This window comes from Austrofundulus limnaeus, unplaced genomic scaffold (genome assembly GCF_001266775.1).
Source record: "Austrofundulus limnaeus strain Quisiro unplaced genomic scaffold, Austrofundulus_limnaeus-1.0 Scaffold38, whole genome shotgun sequence".
Classification (NCBI taxonomy): Eukaryota; Metazoa; Chordata; class Actinopteri; order Cyprinodontiformes; family Rivulidae; genus Austrofundulus; species Austrofundulus limnaeus.
In genome coordinates this window covers 1,766,098-1,783,081 of record NW_013952440.1, presented here as the reverse complement: position 1 = coordinate 1,783,081, position 16,984 = coordinate 1,766,098, and the positions used below count along the sequence as shown (strand labels likewise).

At 39.1% G+C, this 16,984-nt stretch overlaps 1 protein-coding gene across 2 annotated transcripts in view; it reads left to right on the top strand.

Annotated features, from left to right (window-relative positions):
• grin2aa (glutamate receptor, ionotropic, N-methyl D-aspartate 2A, a) overlaps positions 1-16,984 on the top strand; it is a 213,496-nt gene that overhangs the window by 149,562 nt on the left and 46,950 nt on the right. For both annotated transcript variants that reach the window (XM_014006933.1, XM_014006934.1), the window contains exon 5: positions 12,923-13,037. In XM_014006933.1, the coding sequence (XP_013862387.1) occupies positions 12,923-13,037 (115 nt within the window). The remainder of the gene's footprint in view (positions 1-12,922; positions 13,038-16,984) is intronic.

Here is a 16,984-nt window from a genome sequence, read left to right as displayed (position 1 = left end):
CACACACACACACACACACACACACACACACACACACACACACACACACACACACGATGACAACCTTTTTATGAGTGATACATGTAAATATTTTTTTCATGTAGCTAAGGTAGCAACATTTACAAATACTCGACAGCAGTTGTAAAACTGAAACAGGTAAAACTGCAAATGCAACAAAAGTCACAAGTGTGTATTTACATGATTTTGGCTCAGTTCTTTGTCGAATAAGCTCTGGTTAAAGATAACTTTTTACATTTCTATCCTTGGTTCTATGTATTAGTCAATCCTACATTTGCTCAGTAAATAAAGCATTTTACTTAAGCTGCAATATATTTTCTTAAACTGGTGCATTGATTAAAAAGTTCCCATTTCTGTTCTGCAAAAACCAAAGTAGGTCTGACTTTGTTTCCCAGCTAATGCTTTATGATCACAGAGGTCTGTTTAGATGTAAGAARAGCAACTACTGTATATTAATGCCTATAGGTGTTTAGCTGCTGGTTTCACATGAAAGCTCTGCTATTTTGTCAGGAAACACAAATGCATCAATGGGATTCTCACGTATCCAGAGCCAGCTGACTCCATTCTCWGCATGCTCTGCTGCCCTGGGTCGTTATCCAGGTGATGAGCGCCCACAGATGGTTATGTTGTGGTTGAGAGGGCGCAGCCAATAGGGCTTAAGGGCCRTGACATAAGGAACATGATTGGTCAATGCTAGGTCGGGGCAATGGGCCAGTGTGTGTTGTTGGACCATCATCAGCTGTCAGGGGAGACGAGAAGACATGTTTAACACACACTCACACACACAAAAAAAACGATGGGTAACTGTAAATGAATGGCACACTTTTAAAGAAAATCATTTATTTTACTGTAGATATGTTGTACTCAAAATGACAATACAAGCATTTACGTAAAATAAGAATTTAACCATGGGTTGCAAATTCTCTGATATTTTTTTAGATTTAGCTTGGTTTTGTAATCACAACTKAACTTCGAATATAAGGTACTTCCAGACCTCAACGAACTTGCAATTGAGTTAAACTCATTGTGAGAGGAATAATAAAAGCTGAATGACAGAGAAGTCTTTTGTTCCAGTGACTGGTACCCTGCCATGCTGCCAGTGCTTTCAGTGAAGTTTTACCTCACTCACTTTGCTTGTGACAGCTACGATGATAAATCTGCCGTGACGCATCTAAGATGAATTTGTTTTGCAGGGTAATAGAAAAATAAAATTAAATAAAAGCAGGAGACAAATGACCGACTAAGAGTGCTGGCCAGTGCAGCAATCAGACCATATGACAGCTTGTGCTCCACATAAAATGTGTGCGACTATGCATTTTAGAAACAAGAGAAATATTCCCTCTTCAGCGAATGTTGCTTCCTGACAGATTTACAGTGAGCTGCTCACCTTGTTGTGCTGAACAGCATGCCTTAAAAGACTTTAGCGCTTATTTATCAGCGCATGTGAGTGTGCGTGTGGAAAAGGCATGGTGGTCGTAGTTTGTTTTGACAGGTAATTTCAATCTCTTGGCCTGATATATGAGGGTCACAATGGAGGAAACGCACACATTTACACACACACACACTCCATAAAAGTCCTGAACAATCTATCATTTTTTTTTTAGATGTTTAGAAGGTTATTCTTATATTTCAGATGCACTCGCCCCCATCAATATGGACAGATAAGACATTAGATAGATGTCATTTTCTTCAAGAGTCAACAAATAATTGTATGAATGCATTCTCTGTGCTGTTAACCATTCGTATATCAAATGTCCAGCCCATTCAGAAAATGAGTGCTATGCTTRTTGACTTTTGTAGATTTTTTACATTTTTCAAAATATTTCACTTTCAAATACACTGCCCAGCCAAAAAAAAAAGTGTCCACCTGGATTTAACTAAGGTCTATGATGTGGGGTTGCTGCAGTTGGTCAGGTCTAGGTTCAGCAGCAGTCTGTGCTCAAAGAATGAGGTCAGCTGACTACCTGAATATACTGAATGACCGGGGGCCTCATGAATAAACGGTGTGTGCGCTTAAAAAAGTTGCGTGCGCCAGGTTCTACGCCCACGTTGGGATGTATCAAAACCAACGTTGCGTGAAAGTCTGCGTAAATATATGCACACTTTTCACCTGACGTGAGAATGTGCGGCAGACACGCAAAGTTTTTCAGCCGACAGTTTTAAACCACAAAGTCACGAATCYGACCTGAATCCACAGAAATATGACTCTGTTGTGTTTTCTGGATGTAAGGAGCATCTGAACACGGTGTTAGATTTTTATTTTAGTTTAAGTTTTTATTGTTTAAACTCGAACRATCACGACACTGAACCCMGGGAGCCGGGACTGAAAATCATTTAACCTCAGACAAGGAAATAGATCAGCCTAAAAATGATCAAAATAACCTCAGCCCAGTCTACTGTTAACTTTTTTTTATCACATAGTTGAAAACCTTTTGGGTCCCGGACCGGAAAAACCTGACACATTATGTGCGGCACAAAAAAAATGAAAATAAAATAAAAAAGGCTTAAGAGAGGGAGCAAAATCGGATGCAAATGGTGGCTCACTGTACGGTAAGAATAATATTTTTTTCTGTTGTAACCTTCTGGCTGATGCTGAGTTGAGTTGTGGTCGTAGTGCAGCAGGCTTGCACTTTGGGTAGATTGTTGCGCCAGACACGTGCGCACCCTCGCCAGCTGGGAAGGTGTTCATATATGTCAACCCCTTTGGACGTTTACCTGTCTAATGAGCCTCAAAAATCTATATTTTTTACTAAAAATCCATAAGCTACCACACGTACCCGCGCGTGGAGGTGGGATAGGGGTCTGTACATGGAAATGGCAGCACCTGCTCTAACGCAGGAGCAAAGGAGAGCAGAAAAAGTGGATAACGTGATGTTTATTGTTATTTTATTTTATTTTTTATTTTATTTATTTATTTTAAATGTCTGTTCAACGCCGTGTTCAACTAAATAGATAACAATTAACCAGACTTACATTTGGGTGATGTCTGTAAATTTCAGGAAAATCTCAGGCTTTGGTTATCCCGTACTTATTTAGAGAGTTTTCTCACTCATTCTCCATTTAACGTATAATTTTCCTGCATATAAAAATCATTTCTGATCCCATAGAGAGTACAATCTGACAATCTATTTTACGTATTTAAATGGAGGCGTGTCAGGGAAGGTTTCTCACGTGCGCTCAGTTCCACATTCATTGGGATGTATAAAGGAAAGGTGCGCAGGAACCTGCGTGGCACAGTTTTATACATCTGAATTTTTTGGTGCGGCACACTTTTCTAAATTTTTCCGTACGTCAACTTTTAGTGTGAAAGCTGCGTACTCCTTTATGCATTGGTCCCCAGGTTATTCCATCAATGAATTGTTTCTTCCCTGATGGCACGGGCATGTTCCAAGATGACAATGCCAGGATTCATCTGGCTGGAATTGTGAAAGAGTGGTTCAGGGAGCATGAGGCATCATTTTCACACATGGATTGGCTCCACAGTGTCCATTGAGAATCTTTGGGTTGGGCTGGAGAAGGCTTTGCGCAGCAGTCAGACTCTTCCATCATCAATGCAAGATCTTGGTGAAAATTTAATGTAAAATGATAAAAAAAAGGAAGAAGAAAATATTGGAAATAAATCTTGTGACATTGCAGAAGCTTATCAAAACAATACCACAGGGAATGTGTGCCGTAATCTAAGCCAAAGATGGTCCCAACAAAATATTAATGTGATTTTTTTTTTCTTTTGCCAGGCAATGAATTTATCTCAATTCCCACCACAAACATTGTTCTGTTATAAATCTACTTTAGTAAAAGTTTTCCACTTTTGTCTTTTACTACTTTTTACAGATGTTTACCTACTTTTCGTTTTCAGTTAGCATTCTGACATTTTTTAGCATTTTGCTTTCTTTTCACTTCACATAGTTTTTTTTTTTAGCAAGCCTGCTTTTTTTAGCTTTCAGCAAGTCTTTTGACAATTTTAGCTTTTAGATAAATTTTGCTACATAAAACTTGTCGTCAAACTTTTGCTAGTTTTAACCTCTAGCTAGCATTTTGATATTTTGGAGCTTTTCGCCACTGTGTGCTATTTTTAGTATTTGCAAACYTTTTGATAAGTTTAACTTTTAGATAACATTTGCTACCTTAAACTTGTAGTGAAACTTTTGCAACTTTAATTTTCTAGCCAGCATTTTGATATTTCAGAGTTTTTAACTAGCCTTTTGCTATTTTTAGCTTGGCTTTTCATACTTTTATCTATTTTAATGCTACTTTTATCTAACCTACAACTTGTGTTGAAACCAGCCTACAGGATGACAGTTCCAGCTTCAACTTCTTTGTTCCTGGATAGCTAGCGTTTTTAACAGTCAATGAGAAACATAAATTTCCAACAGCAACATGGACTCATACACAACTGTAGTGTTGTATTTTTAACATAGTTTTCAAATTGGTTTCAGTTTTCAACTGTTTAATTTCAGCAAAAGTTTAATAGTGACAAAAYTGAAACATCCTTTTTTTCTTTTTCTTTTTTTTATCATTAGAACATTCTAAGCCACACATGTTATAAAAAAAGCTCTTCTGTTGTGGGGTTTTCCAGGACACGAGCAGTACACAGACACACACACTCACACAAAAGCTGGGCACATGAGATTCCACATACTTTGTTTGACCTACGAGGATGAGGAGTGTAGTAGCAGAAAATGTGTTGTTGTTGTTGTTGTTGTTGTTGTTGTTGTTGTTGTTGTTGTTGTTGTTGTTGTTGTTTATTTCTATTTTAGTATGGGCATGGACTGGATTGAGACTGCAATATGGCCAAGCAGGCAAAAATGCATTCTTTACATGTTACACCTTAGCAATCAACTACAGTGAATAAATGAATGAATACAAATATCAGAATGTAGCCTGGTAAAAACCAGATCCTGTCCTTCACTTTGCTTCATACAAGGGTCTGGACTCGCTGCATAGAGAAGTGATTCTTGCAGGAGGCGTGGCCTCTGCTGAAGCATGTATGTGTTGTCGCTGTGAAGGAGGCTAAGCTAAGAAGCTAACCAGAAATTGTGTGTGCTCTAAACAGCCCTACTGAGAGGAGAAATATACTGAGCCGAACGAGACGGCTGTAAATGAGAGCTGCTGCTTTGTCAGAAAAATTTTATTTAATTTGGAAGCCTTATCAACACAGAGTGGCTTCATTCACTTCCTCCACTGCCGTATGCTAAACTAACTAGCAGACACTGCACAGAAAGTTGACATTGTTCAAAACTCCTCCTTCTGTTTGTAAAATAAACTACAAGCAGACACTGCGCAGAAAATTGACGTTCTGTTCTCTGATTGGCCCAGGTAAAATAAACTACAAGCAGACACTGCGCAGAAAATTGACGTTCTGTTCTCTGATTGGCCCGGCTAAAATCTGGCAGCGAAATCCATCTCACTGGGAGAAGTCCCAGACGGAGCAGTGAAGGGAAACTAGAATTGAGCGGAACTGCGTAGGAAGACAAGGGCCAGGCTAATCAGAATGTATCCTCTAAAAATGTTTCATACAAATTGGTTATTAAGAGAGAAAACAGAGCATTTATCTATAATCTCTAAACTCAATTCTGAGCAAAGTCACAGTGGTAATGAGGAACAACAAATGTTAATTTCAATCATATTAATATGAGAACATTATTGCAATGTTAGAACTCAAACACTAGTTCAGGAACACTTGGTAAAAAGTACCTTTATGTAGAAGGAAAACATTTTGTCTTGTGAATTATGGTTCTTTTCTATTTGAGTTTTTTGTTCGGTTTGGGCATCATTTATTTTTGATATGAGAAAAAAGCACTTAAAAGTCATCATGTCAAAGGAAGAAGTAGCTGTTTTGGCTGAACAAAAATGAAAGTATATTGCTGGCAAAATAAACTACTACAATGATGCATAATTTAGGCTTTTAGAAATTAGAATGACAACTTTGGTGACTGAAGGAAACAATGAAGGACAATTATTTAGCCGGGATCATTTTAGCTACTGTGAACTACATTTCACTGATTTTTTTTTTCCAAATATGAGACACCACAGACAGGGAAACGTTGAATAAAACATCAAAATGAGTGGAGAGATTTTAGCAAGAGGCAAAGCAAATCCAGCGTCACAAGGAGGCTATTAAATTTTCATCACAGAGATGAATGTTTTTGAAAGGTGCTCTGGTGTTTTGCAARGATTTCTATCCAGTACCTGAAAACGAGCAAGGAGTGAGTTAACTGTGGGACTTTCAGAAGCAGATTTGGGGATACTGAAGCTAACTAACCTGAAAAAAACTGYACACACAGAAAACACTAAAGCCAACTTTCATGCCGTTTAATACAGACCTACTGAAGGTTACTGCTTTTTTTTCTTAAAAATAAGAATCACAGCATGTTCTTCAAATCCTTAATCAGCATAAACGGCAGCCTTCTTTTTACACTTACAWAGGGTGTGTGCTCCATAGATCTCATGTACGTTGACAGTATACATCATTGCTTTGACTGGTCCTTGTCTTAACAAGGCTAAATGTCTCCATCTTTGACACACGCAGCCTTGTACAGTACTTCCCCTCATCCTCGTACTGACACTTACCCATCCAGTGATGGCACTTCAAAGAAATGTAGACCTWTAAAACTTGAGTTTTTTATGTTAACATGGAAGATGGATGTTAAGAAGCAGATGAAAGTCAATGTAATTACAGTATCACCCATACTGTAGCTGATGGCAAAACAGCAATAATGTTTAGCTCATATTTGTTTGAGTGTGTGTTTGTTTATAATATCTCACAAGACTCTAAATTGATTTTGATGAAAATCTTAGAAAAATTATTTAGTTTAAAAAGGCTGTCACAGCCAAGAAACCTTAAACACAAAAAAGTCTATAAATCAGTCAAATGTTCAGCTATTGGTGTGCATTTTGATGTACTTTGTTACTTAAGTACACTTTTCATGCATCTGTACTGTCCTTAAGTAGATTTAATCACAGGTACTTTTGACTTTTACTCCATTACATTCTACATTAAGTATCTATATATTTCTACTCCACTACATTTCTGTAATGTGYTGCATTWCAAGTTACATTCACGTCATGACACATTGTGGTTTTTGATTYATTTAGTTTGAAAGCAATCAATGGCGAGAGAGGAATTGCTGTACTTGRCCCACTAAACCACTGCAAAGCAGGAATGTATCATTAGACCCTCCTTCAAGAAGAGTGGGGCAATTCCACATCGCCTGCCAGAGCATCAGCAGCACTAGTACACCCAAAATGGATTCCATCATGGAGAGTCAGCCAGAGGAAATGCGCCACCAATGGCCTTATTTAAAAGACTTATTCAAGTTAACAGGTTCAAAAAAAATGACTTGTAGAGATTTGACAGAGGAGATTGGCGGCAAATTTTATGTATTTATTTTTTTATTTAACCAGGCAAGTCCTGTTGAGATCTCAGATCTCTTTTTCAAGGGAGGCCTGGGCCTGAAAGCAACCTATTGTACATGTGGGGTGGGGGAAACCGGACTACCCGGAGAAAACCCACACAGAAAGACCCCAGGTCTAAACCGGGGATCACACCCATGCAGGACCTTCTAGCTGTGAGGCGTTGGTGCTAACCACTGAGCCATTGTGCCACCTTTTTCACAGCTTCTGTAGCTGTTGTCACAATTTTCGGTGGTGCACAGTATCACAAGTCCAAGTGTGAACAGTGTCACAGAGGGTAAATACAAAAATATGCATTATCTGCGGCATTGTTCATTAGGATGGCAAACCATTGATTTATTAAAAAATATACATACAGTAGGCACACTTCATGATATTGTAGACCATTGGAGAATACATTAAGCAAGTACTATTACTTTTAATACTTTAAGTATTTTTAAAATTAAGTACTTACTTTCACTCAAGTAAAAATGTTAATGTGGTACTTTTACTAGAGTATATTTTTGTCTGTTTATCTTTACTTTTACTTAAGTACAGTGTTTTAGAACTTTCTCCACCACTGTCCTCAACACATATTGTGCTTTGAGCACTAACAGGTCTCACACTACTGCATGAGATCCCCCTATCATTTACAAGTTTCACCAAAACAGCTGCAACTAAACTTAGCACAAAAAGTAAAAAATTGTGTGTTTRGTAGATTATTTCTTTATGGTTACAATTCTTATGCATAATTCTTTCCTTTTAAATGGTGCCATATTTGTAAGGAACATGCATTTGTGGGATGAGTGGTAGTATCTGGGTTGTGCACATGAAAAATTGGCCAAATCCTCTGCTATTGGCAAACAGCGTATTCTGCCACTTACTCATTTAGTGTTTTGTAGACTGAATGATTGAAGTTTGGAAAAGCAATTTAACATTTTAATAATTAAACATACAGGAGTCTCAGTAGCGTGTAGAAGGACCATACACAGGCACAACAGCCTCAAGCTAGACACCAGCCTGGTCACACTCTGTTTCTTTTTGGGGTGTCATCTTCTCAGGATAAACATTTTGTGCCCTGTCTCTGACATCCTTTGTTGTATGAAACTCGGCCTTCAATTTGGAGATGGTACTAGGCCTCACTCCAAAAAAAAAAAAAAAAAAAAAACATGACCTGGTTTTGCGGAACACCAGCTTGAGGTTGCCACATTGCACAAGCCCTAGCCAGATCAGTCAAACATGGCATGCCGATTCCTGAAGCAGACAGCTACTGACCACTGTAGCAGGGTCCATGCTCATACGTGCTGCCATGATTGGCAGCATCTGGGGGCACCAGAAGCTCAAAACAAGTGTCAATAGCAATAGTAAAATAAGCTGTTTTTCAGAAAGGATTTGACATTTTTTTCATCTGCACAACCCACATACTCAGCTCTACTGCTCATCCCATAACTGCATGTTCCTTACAAATGTGGCTCCATTTAAAAGGGAAAATAACAGACTTTCCAAGGGTAAAAGATTTATTGCTAATAAGCATTGTTACAACAAAGATATTAATCTACCAAACACACATTTCCTTATTTTTTGTGCTACTGTAAGTTTATGTCCCTACTTTGGCCTAAAAAACAGCAGGTGATATGCAATGTTAGTCCATTTAATTTGAAATGTGCCTTAATAGTACAATTAGCGCTGCAGAAGTGTGAAGGATCTGGTGATTCTGTTTACTTGTAAARCTAACTCCAGCAGAGTTCACACCCTCCCCCAGTCAGTTTCTACCTCCCTAACTTTATTTTTGTGCTCAAAAATAAGGGGTAGGCAGTAAAAGAAAGAAAGAGAAATATATAAGACAGTGGATATTTTTATCCCCAACTCTGTTGAGGCATGGCTTTCATTCCTTCTCCTTTCAGCCTCATTCATCTTTACAACCCGCCCTCATTCAGTGGGTGCTCCATCTCTGTGGTCTCTCCCCCATTTTCACCCACCCCCAATGAATAAGGTGGTTGCAGCTATAAAGGAGGCTGGTCAGTGACATAAACTGGAGCTTAGCTCTACAAATCTAACACCACACTAGAATAAATATTGTTGAGGGGTGCAAAATAGTTGTCTGTGTTTCTAGTGAAGGAATGTTCATCCATGACTGATGAGACTCTTCTGTTCTGCAGCACACACACTTTTAGCCTGTGTCCGTATCATAGCAACAACCTATCAGTCCACCTGTTCTGTGGGCAAGTGTCCAGAGGGTCTAGAAAAACACACACACACACACACACACACACACACACACACACACACACACACACACACACACACACACACACACAAACATTCCTTGTCTGCATTTTGTTTAAAGGGGTAGTCTGGTCATTTTAAAAGTGATGTTTGATAAAGCAATCATCAATTCCCTAATTTGTCATGACATTAATCATGAGTTGGAAGGATAAAGGAAAATGTCTTCATCCAAGGCTACGTTCACACTGTGGGCAAATCTGATTCAAATCCGATTTTTTGACCCATATGACTCATATCCGATTTTTTTATGACAGTCTGMACGAGACAAATCCGATTTTTTTCAAATCCGACCCAGGCCGTTTCAGTATGTGGTTTTAAATCGGATATATATCTGATGTTTTCAAAGTGACTGCAGTGTGAACGCTCATGTCACATTCATCTGACTTTTAAATCAGGAGGAGTGGCTGAAGGATCGATAAGACACTAACCTCAAGTCTCGCTGTTTAAATCTGTAGCTCTGTGTGTTTACAGCTCCAAAACACAAGTCCAGTTGCTTCATCTTTTTTACTTTTCWTTTTCCACGTAGATAGTATGATAATAACAATGTCCAGCCTGGGTCGCGGAGAGTATCGATCCTAAAGTTCGATACTCGGTCGATACATTTTTCCAGCTCGTAGTTTCGTTCAAAAAAAAAAAAGCTTCACTGGAGCATCCCGGTCAGAGGCAGGTTCAGATATAAACACTGAACTAAAGAAGCATGTCAGATAATTATTTAATCGGCTCTGATTAAACAACAACTTCCGATTCGATGTGCAAAATGTAGCATCCATGCTAGCTCTGTAAACAAACAAGCCGGCTGATGAGACGTCACGTCTTTTACTGCGCAGGCGTGTCACATCAGTGCTGTGTAGCGTTCACACAGGGGTCTGATGCAGGTCACATTTAAAATGTAATGTGAACGTTCACACAAAAAAGATCAGATTTTTTTCAAAAAATCTGAACTGAGCATTAAGACCTGCAGTGTGAACGTAGCCTAAGCTTAGCTATAGYTAAACATGGTCTTCTTTTAAATTGTTTTTCAAGTTTAGAAAACTAGTTTTTTGTTTTTTTTTTCAAAATTGGCATAATCTTGTAAAACACCGAACACAAATTCTGCAGGCTAAATGTGGCCCACAAGACCTTCAAATATGTATTAATGTCTTATAAACGTATGCCACTTTAAAGTAAACACTGACTATAAACGACATCTGCCATAATGCGTGTTGCTTGTTTTACACTTGAAATGATGACATCCCACCAATAGGTGGAGCTGCACAGGTTCAAAACTAGTCTGTAGTCAGCAGCTGGCAAAATTTGCTGTGTAAAATCTCCATTTCATTGCATTTTTACTCAATTTGCGATGACCCAGTTGTACTGCTGGCAAATTTAAACTAAACAGTCAGAATTTCATATCAGAAAGTGGGAGAGTTTAGAATTCAGGATGGCAGCTACTTCCCACCACTCAACAGTGAGTAAAACACTCTTAATTTACTTTTAACAGTATTTTTGAAAACATTTAATTCACTTTTAATCAGTTGTACACAAAGTACTTTTCAGTGTTTAAAAGAGGACATGTTAAAACACTGTTTCTATACACAAAATACCACATAGAACACAGTTACTGTTTGTTAGCTGTCCTCAGATGTAGCAATGCAACAAGAAATGTGACGTTTCGTTTTTAGTCAAGTTAAACACGAAACATCAAAGTTAAGTACAACTGGCCTTTTGAGGGCAGCCATACTGCTCATGTGGCCCTCTGTGAAAATGAGTTGGACACCTCTATTGTAAGAGAATGTGTGAAATTAAACATTTTCTTCTGCTTTCACCTGATACATTTTGTTTAATTTGTGGCTGTTCTTCCAATGAACCAGTGCCCATGTTATTGTGCACGTGTGTGCTGAGCATACAGAGGTCAATGGTTAAATTGGTTGTATTTGTAAGCTTGTCAAACATGCTGCATTTTTTACTGCCTGTCTCCATAAAAAGCAGGCAGTTATGTAATTGCTTGTGTCTGTAGTTTTGTCTGTCCTGCTAGCTTGACACTGCAGCAAATCTTTCACACAATGTCCTACAGAACATGAAACACCTCACCTGCTGCTGTATGTGAGGTGCACGTGAATGCATGCTCCATTTAGAAGTTTGCCCCATCACCTCTCTTCAGAGCGCAGTAAAAGGGGGAAGGAAAAAGGAGCCCGCTCCGCTGTGTCGTACATGACCGCTGACAGAAGCAGTGAGGAGACAGAGTGGGGAAGGACAGCTGTGATTAATGTGGAGCCAGTGTGGACCCAAGAATATCTCCCCACTGCCCTCCATCTTAGCTAATGTGACCTGCCATATGGGTCAACCATTAGTGTGTGTGATGGTACAGTGCAGTACAATAGGTCTGAGACCTAACTTGTTCTGAAGTGGGCTTGATTTTCAAATACGATATCACACATTTCAATGTGTTGTCTCTCAACCAATCGCCATCCTTAAAAAAATAACAAAAATCACTTATGTGCAACTATTGATGTCTCCACTTCATTCTCTTTCCCTGAGTTATACAGTTACATTTTGACTTTCATTGTCTACATGTGAGTTATCAAATCTGTTTATGGCCTAAACACGATCATATAGATGTTATATTTTTTCTTTTACTCACTAAACTGTTTCACATTGTGTCTAAAAGTTTATGTACACTTCGAGTCAACCACTTTTAAAGCTGCAGTAGGGAGTTCTGAGAAAACGTAGCCTGAAAWTTTGAACAAGCAACGTCCCYCTTGCTGAAGGGGTTTCCATAATGTTTTGAAATATTTCCAGGAATCTCAGTTTTCACAGAGCCATGTTCTCATGTGGGCAGAATTTTAAATATGTTCCAAATTGTTGTGTAACAACTTTTCTCCAAAATGTCAGAGAACTTGATGAAGGTGATGAAACATGCTGTTCAGTGTGAACCTAGGTGAAAATTTGTGAATATTCTCGCAATTTTATGTCCCTAGTTGTCCATAGYAGTTGCAGCCCAGTGAGTTGCTAACTTTAGGGTTAATTAAGCCAGATTTTTTTATAAGTTCTAGAAATGTATAACCCACATTTTTTTAATAATATGGTAATAAACAAAACTTTGTAGATCATGGATTATCCTTTCACATGTTCACCTGATAATGTAATTTGTAGTTTTCTTCTATTTTAGATTCTTGATTTGCCCTTCTTCTTACCCATCTCCTTTACTTGTCTCATTTTCAACATTCTCTGCACCTACTTGTCTCAGGTACATGATGAACGTGACGTTTGATGGCAAAGACTTGTCTTTCACGGAAGATGGCTACCAGGAAAACCCGAAGCTGGTTGTTATTGTTCTCAACAAAGAAAGAGAGTGGGAAAAGGTAAGATTCTTATCTGGATTGGTTTCCATTTGTTGCATGAAGTTACTTCACAGTGTAAATTTCAACATCCAAGTCATCACTATAGCAATGTGTTGGTTCACACAAATGTTTCAAACCTGTTCAACAATCCAGCAACACAAGATCCAGACTTTTGAATCATGCTAAATCAAACTTATAAATACGTTTTCCAGGTTGCCAATACATACACCCCAGTGCGGGTTTTTCAGTGCCTATGGGTTTGTGGTCTACTCTTTTTGAGGTTTTGAGTTTRATATTTGACTGCTGTCATTTTCTTTAGACAAAACAACCAGATAAGGACAGAAGTGGGGAAACAAGGAAATCTGGTTTGGCAACAAGCATAAAACTACAATAACAAGTGGTCCTCAGTATAATCATACTTTATATTGTTTGGGGGCTTTTTACTCTTTTGCCTCAGTAGTAATTTCCAACATTTTTTAAGTAGGGGTCTCTGCAGAACATTTTATCCTGTGGGCGGAGACGTCCCAAATCGTCAACGGCTGAGGTCTTAATGTGGGCGGAGACGTCCCTGCTCATGATTGGTCGAGGTCATGATGTGGGCGGAGATGGTCCAAGAGATGTGAAATGGCTCGGTTAAAACATCCCTAACCAGCCTATAAAAAAATGCTAAAAATCAATATTTTTTACAGGCTGGTTAGGGACGTTTTAACCAAGCCATATTGTTACATATCCTTTCACATGTACGACGTTCAAATTTCGTACAGCTAGCACTTTCCTTTCTCAAGTTATGACTAAAATTAATCAAAAAAAAAACCGTTACTTCCTGCCCGACTCGACCAAGCTACTCCCCGCTGCCCCCAGCCTCATACCTTACCGTCAATCTGACCAATCACGTCTCTTGGGCCATCTCCACCCACATCAAAATCTCCGCCAATCACGAGTAGGGCCGTCTCTGCCCACAGGACAAAACCTACTGCAGAGACCCCTTACTCACATTTTTAAGAGTCCATTGTATGTTAAGGCGTTATCAATATATGAAATTATATAGTAGTTTTTTGTACAAAATTTGTGCTAAAACTCAGTGTATTTTTTAATTTAAAAAAATGAGGAAAACCAAAAAGTCTTTGGAAAACTAAATGTTTAAACAATCAAACAATATTTTGTTGATCCGTGAACCCATTTCAAAACAAGCTTATTGATTTCTTTAAATGGATGTTGTTAGGAGGCTTTGTCGAGGAATGGCCTCTGTAAAAGGTACTCTGGATACTGTAATGGACTTTAAATGACAGTCATGTATCTTTATACCCACATCGGGATGCCTCACACATGCCTAAATAGCTCGTTTTTAATGTCCCAATAGCTCAGACTGTGGAACGGGTGGCAGGACAAATTTGAGAGGGATATGCTAAAAGAGAGGCGTGGGAAAGGTCCTAATGGGCAATCTTCACCGTGCCTTTCCCTGTATTCATCTGATCCTGATTTTTACTTTTTTTCTGTAGTTTCATTTTTTCATCTCTGCCCTGCCTTTTTCCTGTTATCCTTTGTTCCCCCAACCCCACCCTATAAGTCCGATAATCCGTGCTCTCTGGTGTTGTGCTCTCTGATAGCAGTTAATCAAAACCTGAGACGTCTGTTATTGGGGTGGCAAAGGGTCACTGCTCTCCTGTGGCTGCGTGTGTGTGTGTGTGTGTGTTTACCCTTCTGCACTGGTAATCGACAGTAACGCTATCCAAGAGACTTTGTGTTGCGATCAGTCTGGTTGCATTCAGGTCRCATTTGTGCGTCTTGCTGCATGTGGTTCCATTTGCCGCAATCTGCACAGTTTCCACTCAGTCCTCTGAGCTCGCTTTTTTATATTTCATGCTGACACGCAAGTTTTTTTGTATCGGCATGCTGAGGAGGCGATGTAGTGCACTGTAAAGAGAGAGCTGGTGAAACTGATCAGCAGCACTGCACTGTTGCGTAGAAAAAGTCGAAAGGCAAAAGGAGAGACACCAACACCCAAAAGTAGGAACATAATTGGAACATAATCGTTACATAAATTCATCTCTTTCTCTCCCTCTTGTTCCTTGGTGCTGTTGTCCCACCCATGCACCAGAAATCAGTAGCAGAGAGTGAAAGAGACTTACAGTACATGATAATCAAGAGATAAAAATTCTGTAACCGTGCTAAAATATGGACATGCACTAAAAATAAAAAAGTGAGTCCCCTTGGGGCGTAGGAAGCAGAGACGGGGAAAATAAAAGCAATAGAATGATACTGAAATAAGCAGCGCCATGAAGAGATGGGCTTAAATAGTGCAAACAAAYGAGTGGGAGAATGAAAAAAAACAGATGGAACGGTTTAAAAGAAGGCAACTGAGTAGAGATGTATGGAACTTAGTCACCAACACGTGCACAATCTCACAAGTGTTTATCACTCAGGTGTTCAGAGTACCCACCTGTACTCCTTTCCGCAACGTACACAGGATGTTGCTCTTGTTGGCTGGAACATTTGTCACTTCGGATACAACAACTGATAATACCACAATAGTCAAGTTGATTGCAATCATAGTCTGGATGTAAATTAAAAACAAGGCTTTGGAATTTTTCACATTCTATAAACAAGGGATAAGGCACGGGTTTAAACCTTTGGTGACCACCAACTAAGGCAGAACCAGCTTAAAACTCTTCTTCCTAAATGTGGTCACAAATGCACAAAAGTGATATTTAAACAACATATTACAAAAAAAGTGCTTATTTGCTTTTTACCTCCGCCAAGGGTGAGGTAATGTTTTCGTCGCTTATGTCTGTCTGTCTGTCTGTCTGTCTGTCTGTCTGTCTGTCTGTCTGTCTGTCTGTCTGTCTGTCTGTCTGTCTGTCTGTCTGTCTGTCTGTCTGTCTGTCTGTCTGTCTGTCTGTGGACAACATTACTCAAAAACTTGTGGACGGATTGTCATGACATTTTTGCCACATGTGGGTACTGGGCCAAGGAACACACCTTTAAATTTTGGTGATGTTCCAAATCACGATGTGGATACAGGAATTTCTTTTCTTTTAACATTCTGAGATCGGCAAAGCTGTGATGTTTCACAGGTCTTCTGTAAAAAAAACAGTGAGCTAGATTGGAGAGCAACGGACTTCAAACTTTATAAAAGTAATGTTAAAACCACATTTAATGATGAATAATTTTTGCCATAATATGCGCATTTACAGAAAGTTTTGTGACCAGTAAGTGTGTGACTGTACCATGAAACTTATTTTTCCCATTTCCTCAAATACACCACATTTCCGAAACAACCAATCAAAACAGTTTCTCACTACTACGTTTGTAAACAGAGAGCTGCCGGGCCTCAAAGTTTAGAGATGGGGGGGAGTCAGGAAGCACTTTATAAAAAGAGTCAAACATTGCAAACTCATACAAGGAGATAAAACAGACGGTTTTACACGGTGAAATGTGACTGATGAAAWCTTAGGAGCTTAATCCGACACCAGTTTGACGATGAATAACGTTGGGTGACGAGTCTGACATTTCTTTTTTCTTTCACATTGGTCTCCACTGAGAAGAAATTCCATGCATACTGCCTGCTTAAATGTTCACAACGTCAGAACTTATTTGGCAAACGTGTTTCCATCTCTGCTTTTACGCATTAACTCTATTACAGGATGGGGGAAATTGGTCTTGGTGGAGGTTTGCACTCTCCGAGTGCTTCTAGTTTTTCCTTCTGTTACTTTTTCTTTATTTGTACTGAAAGTTTTTGAGTAGTTTATAATTAAAGGCACAGTGTGTATGATTTGTTGTTTTCAGCGACATCTAGTGGTTGAGTGGTTGAATCATCCTCCCAGGTCCCCCCACCCCCACCCCCCGCTTTCAAATACAAAGGAGTTGCTACGGTGTTTCTCAGGTGTCAAAAACCTTTGATAATTCCAACCGCGATGTCTACCAGCAGCTTCAGGGCTAGTGATGTTTCAAGTGGTAAGATTATGAGC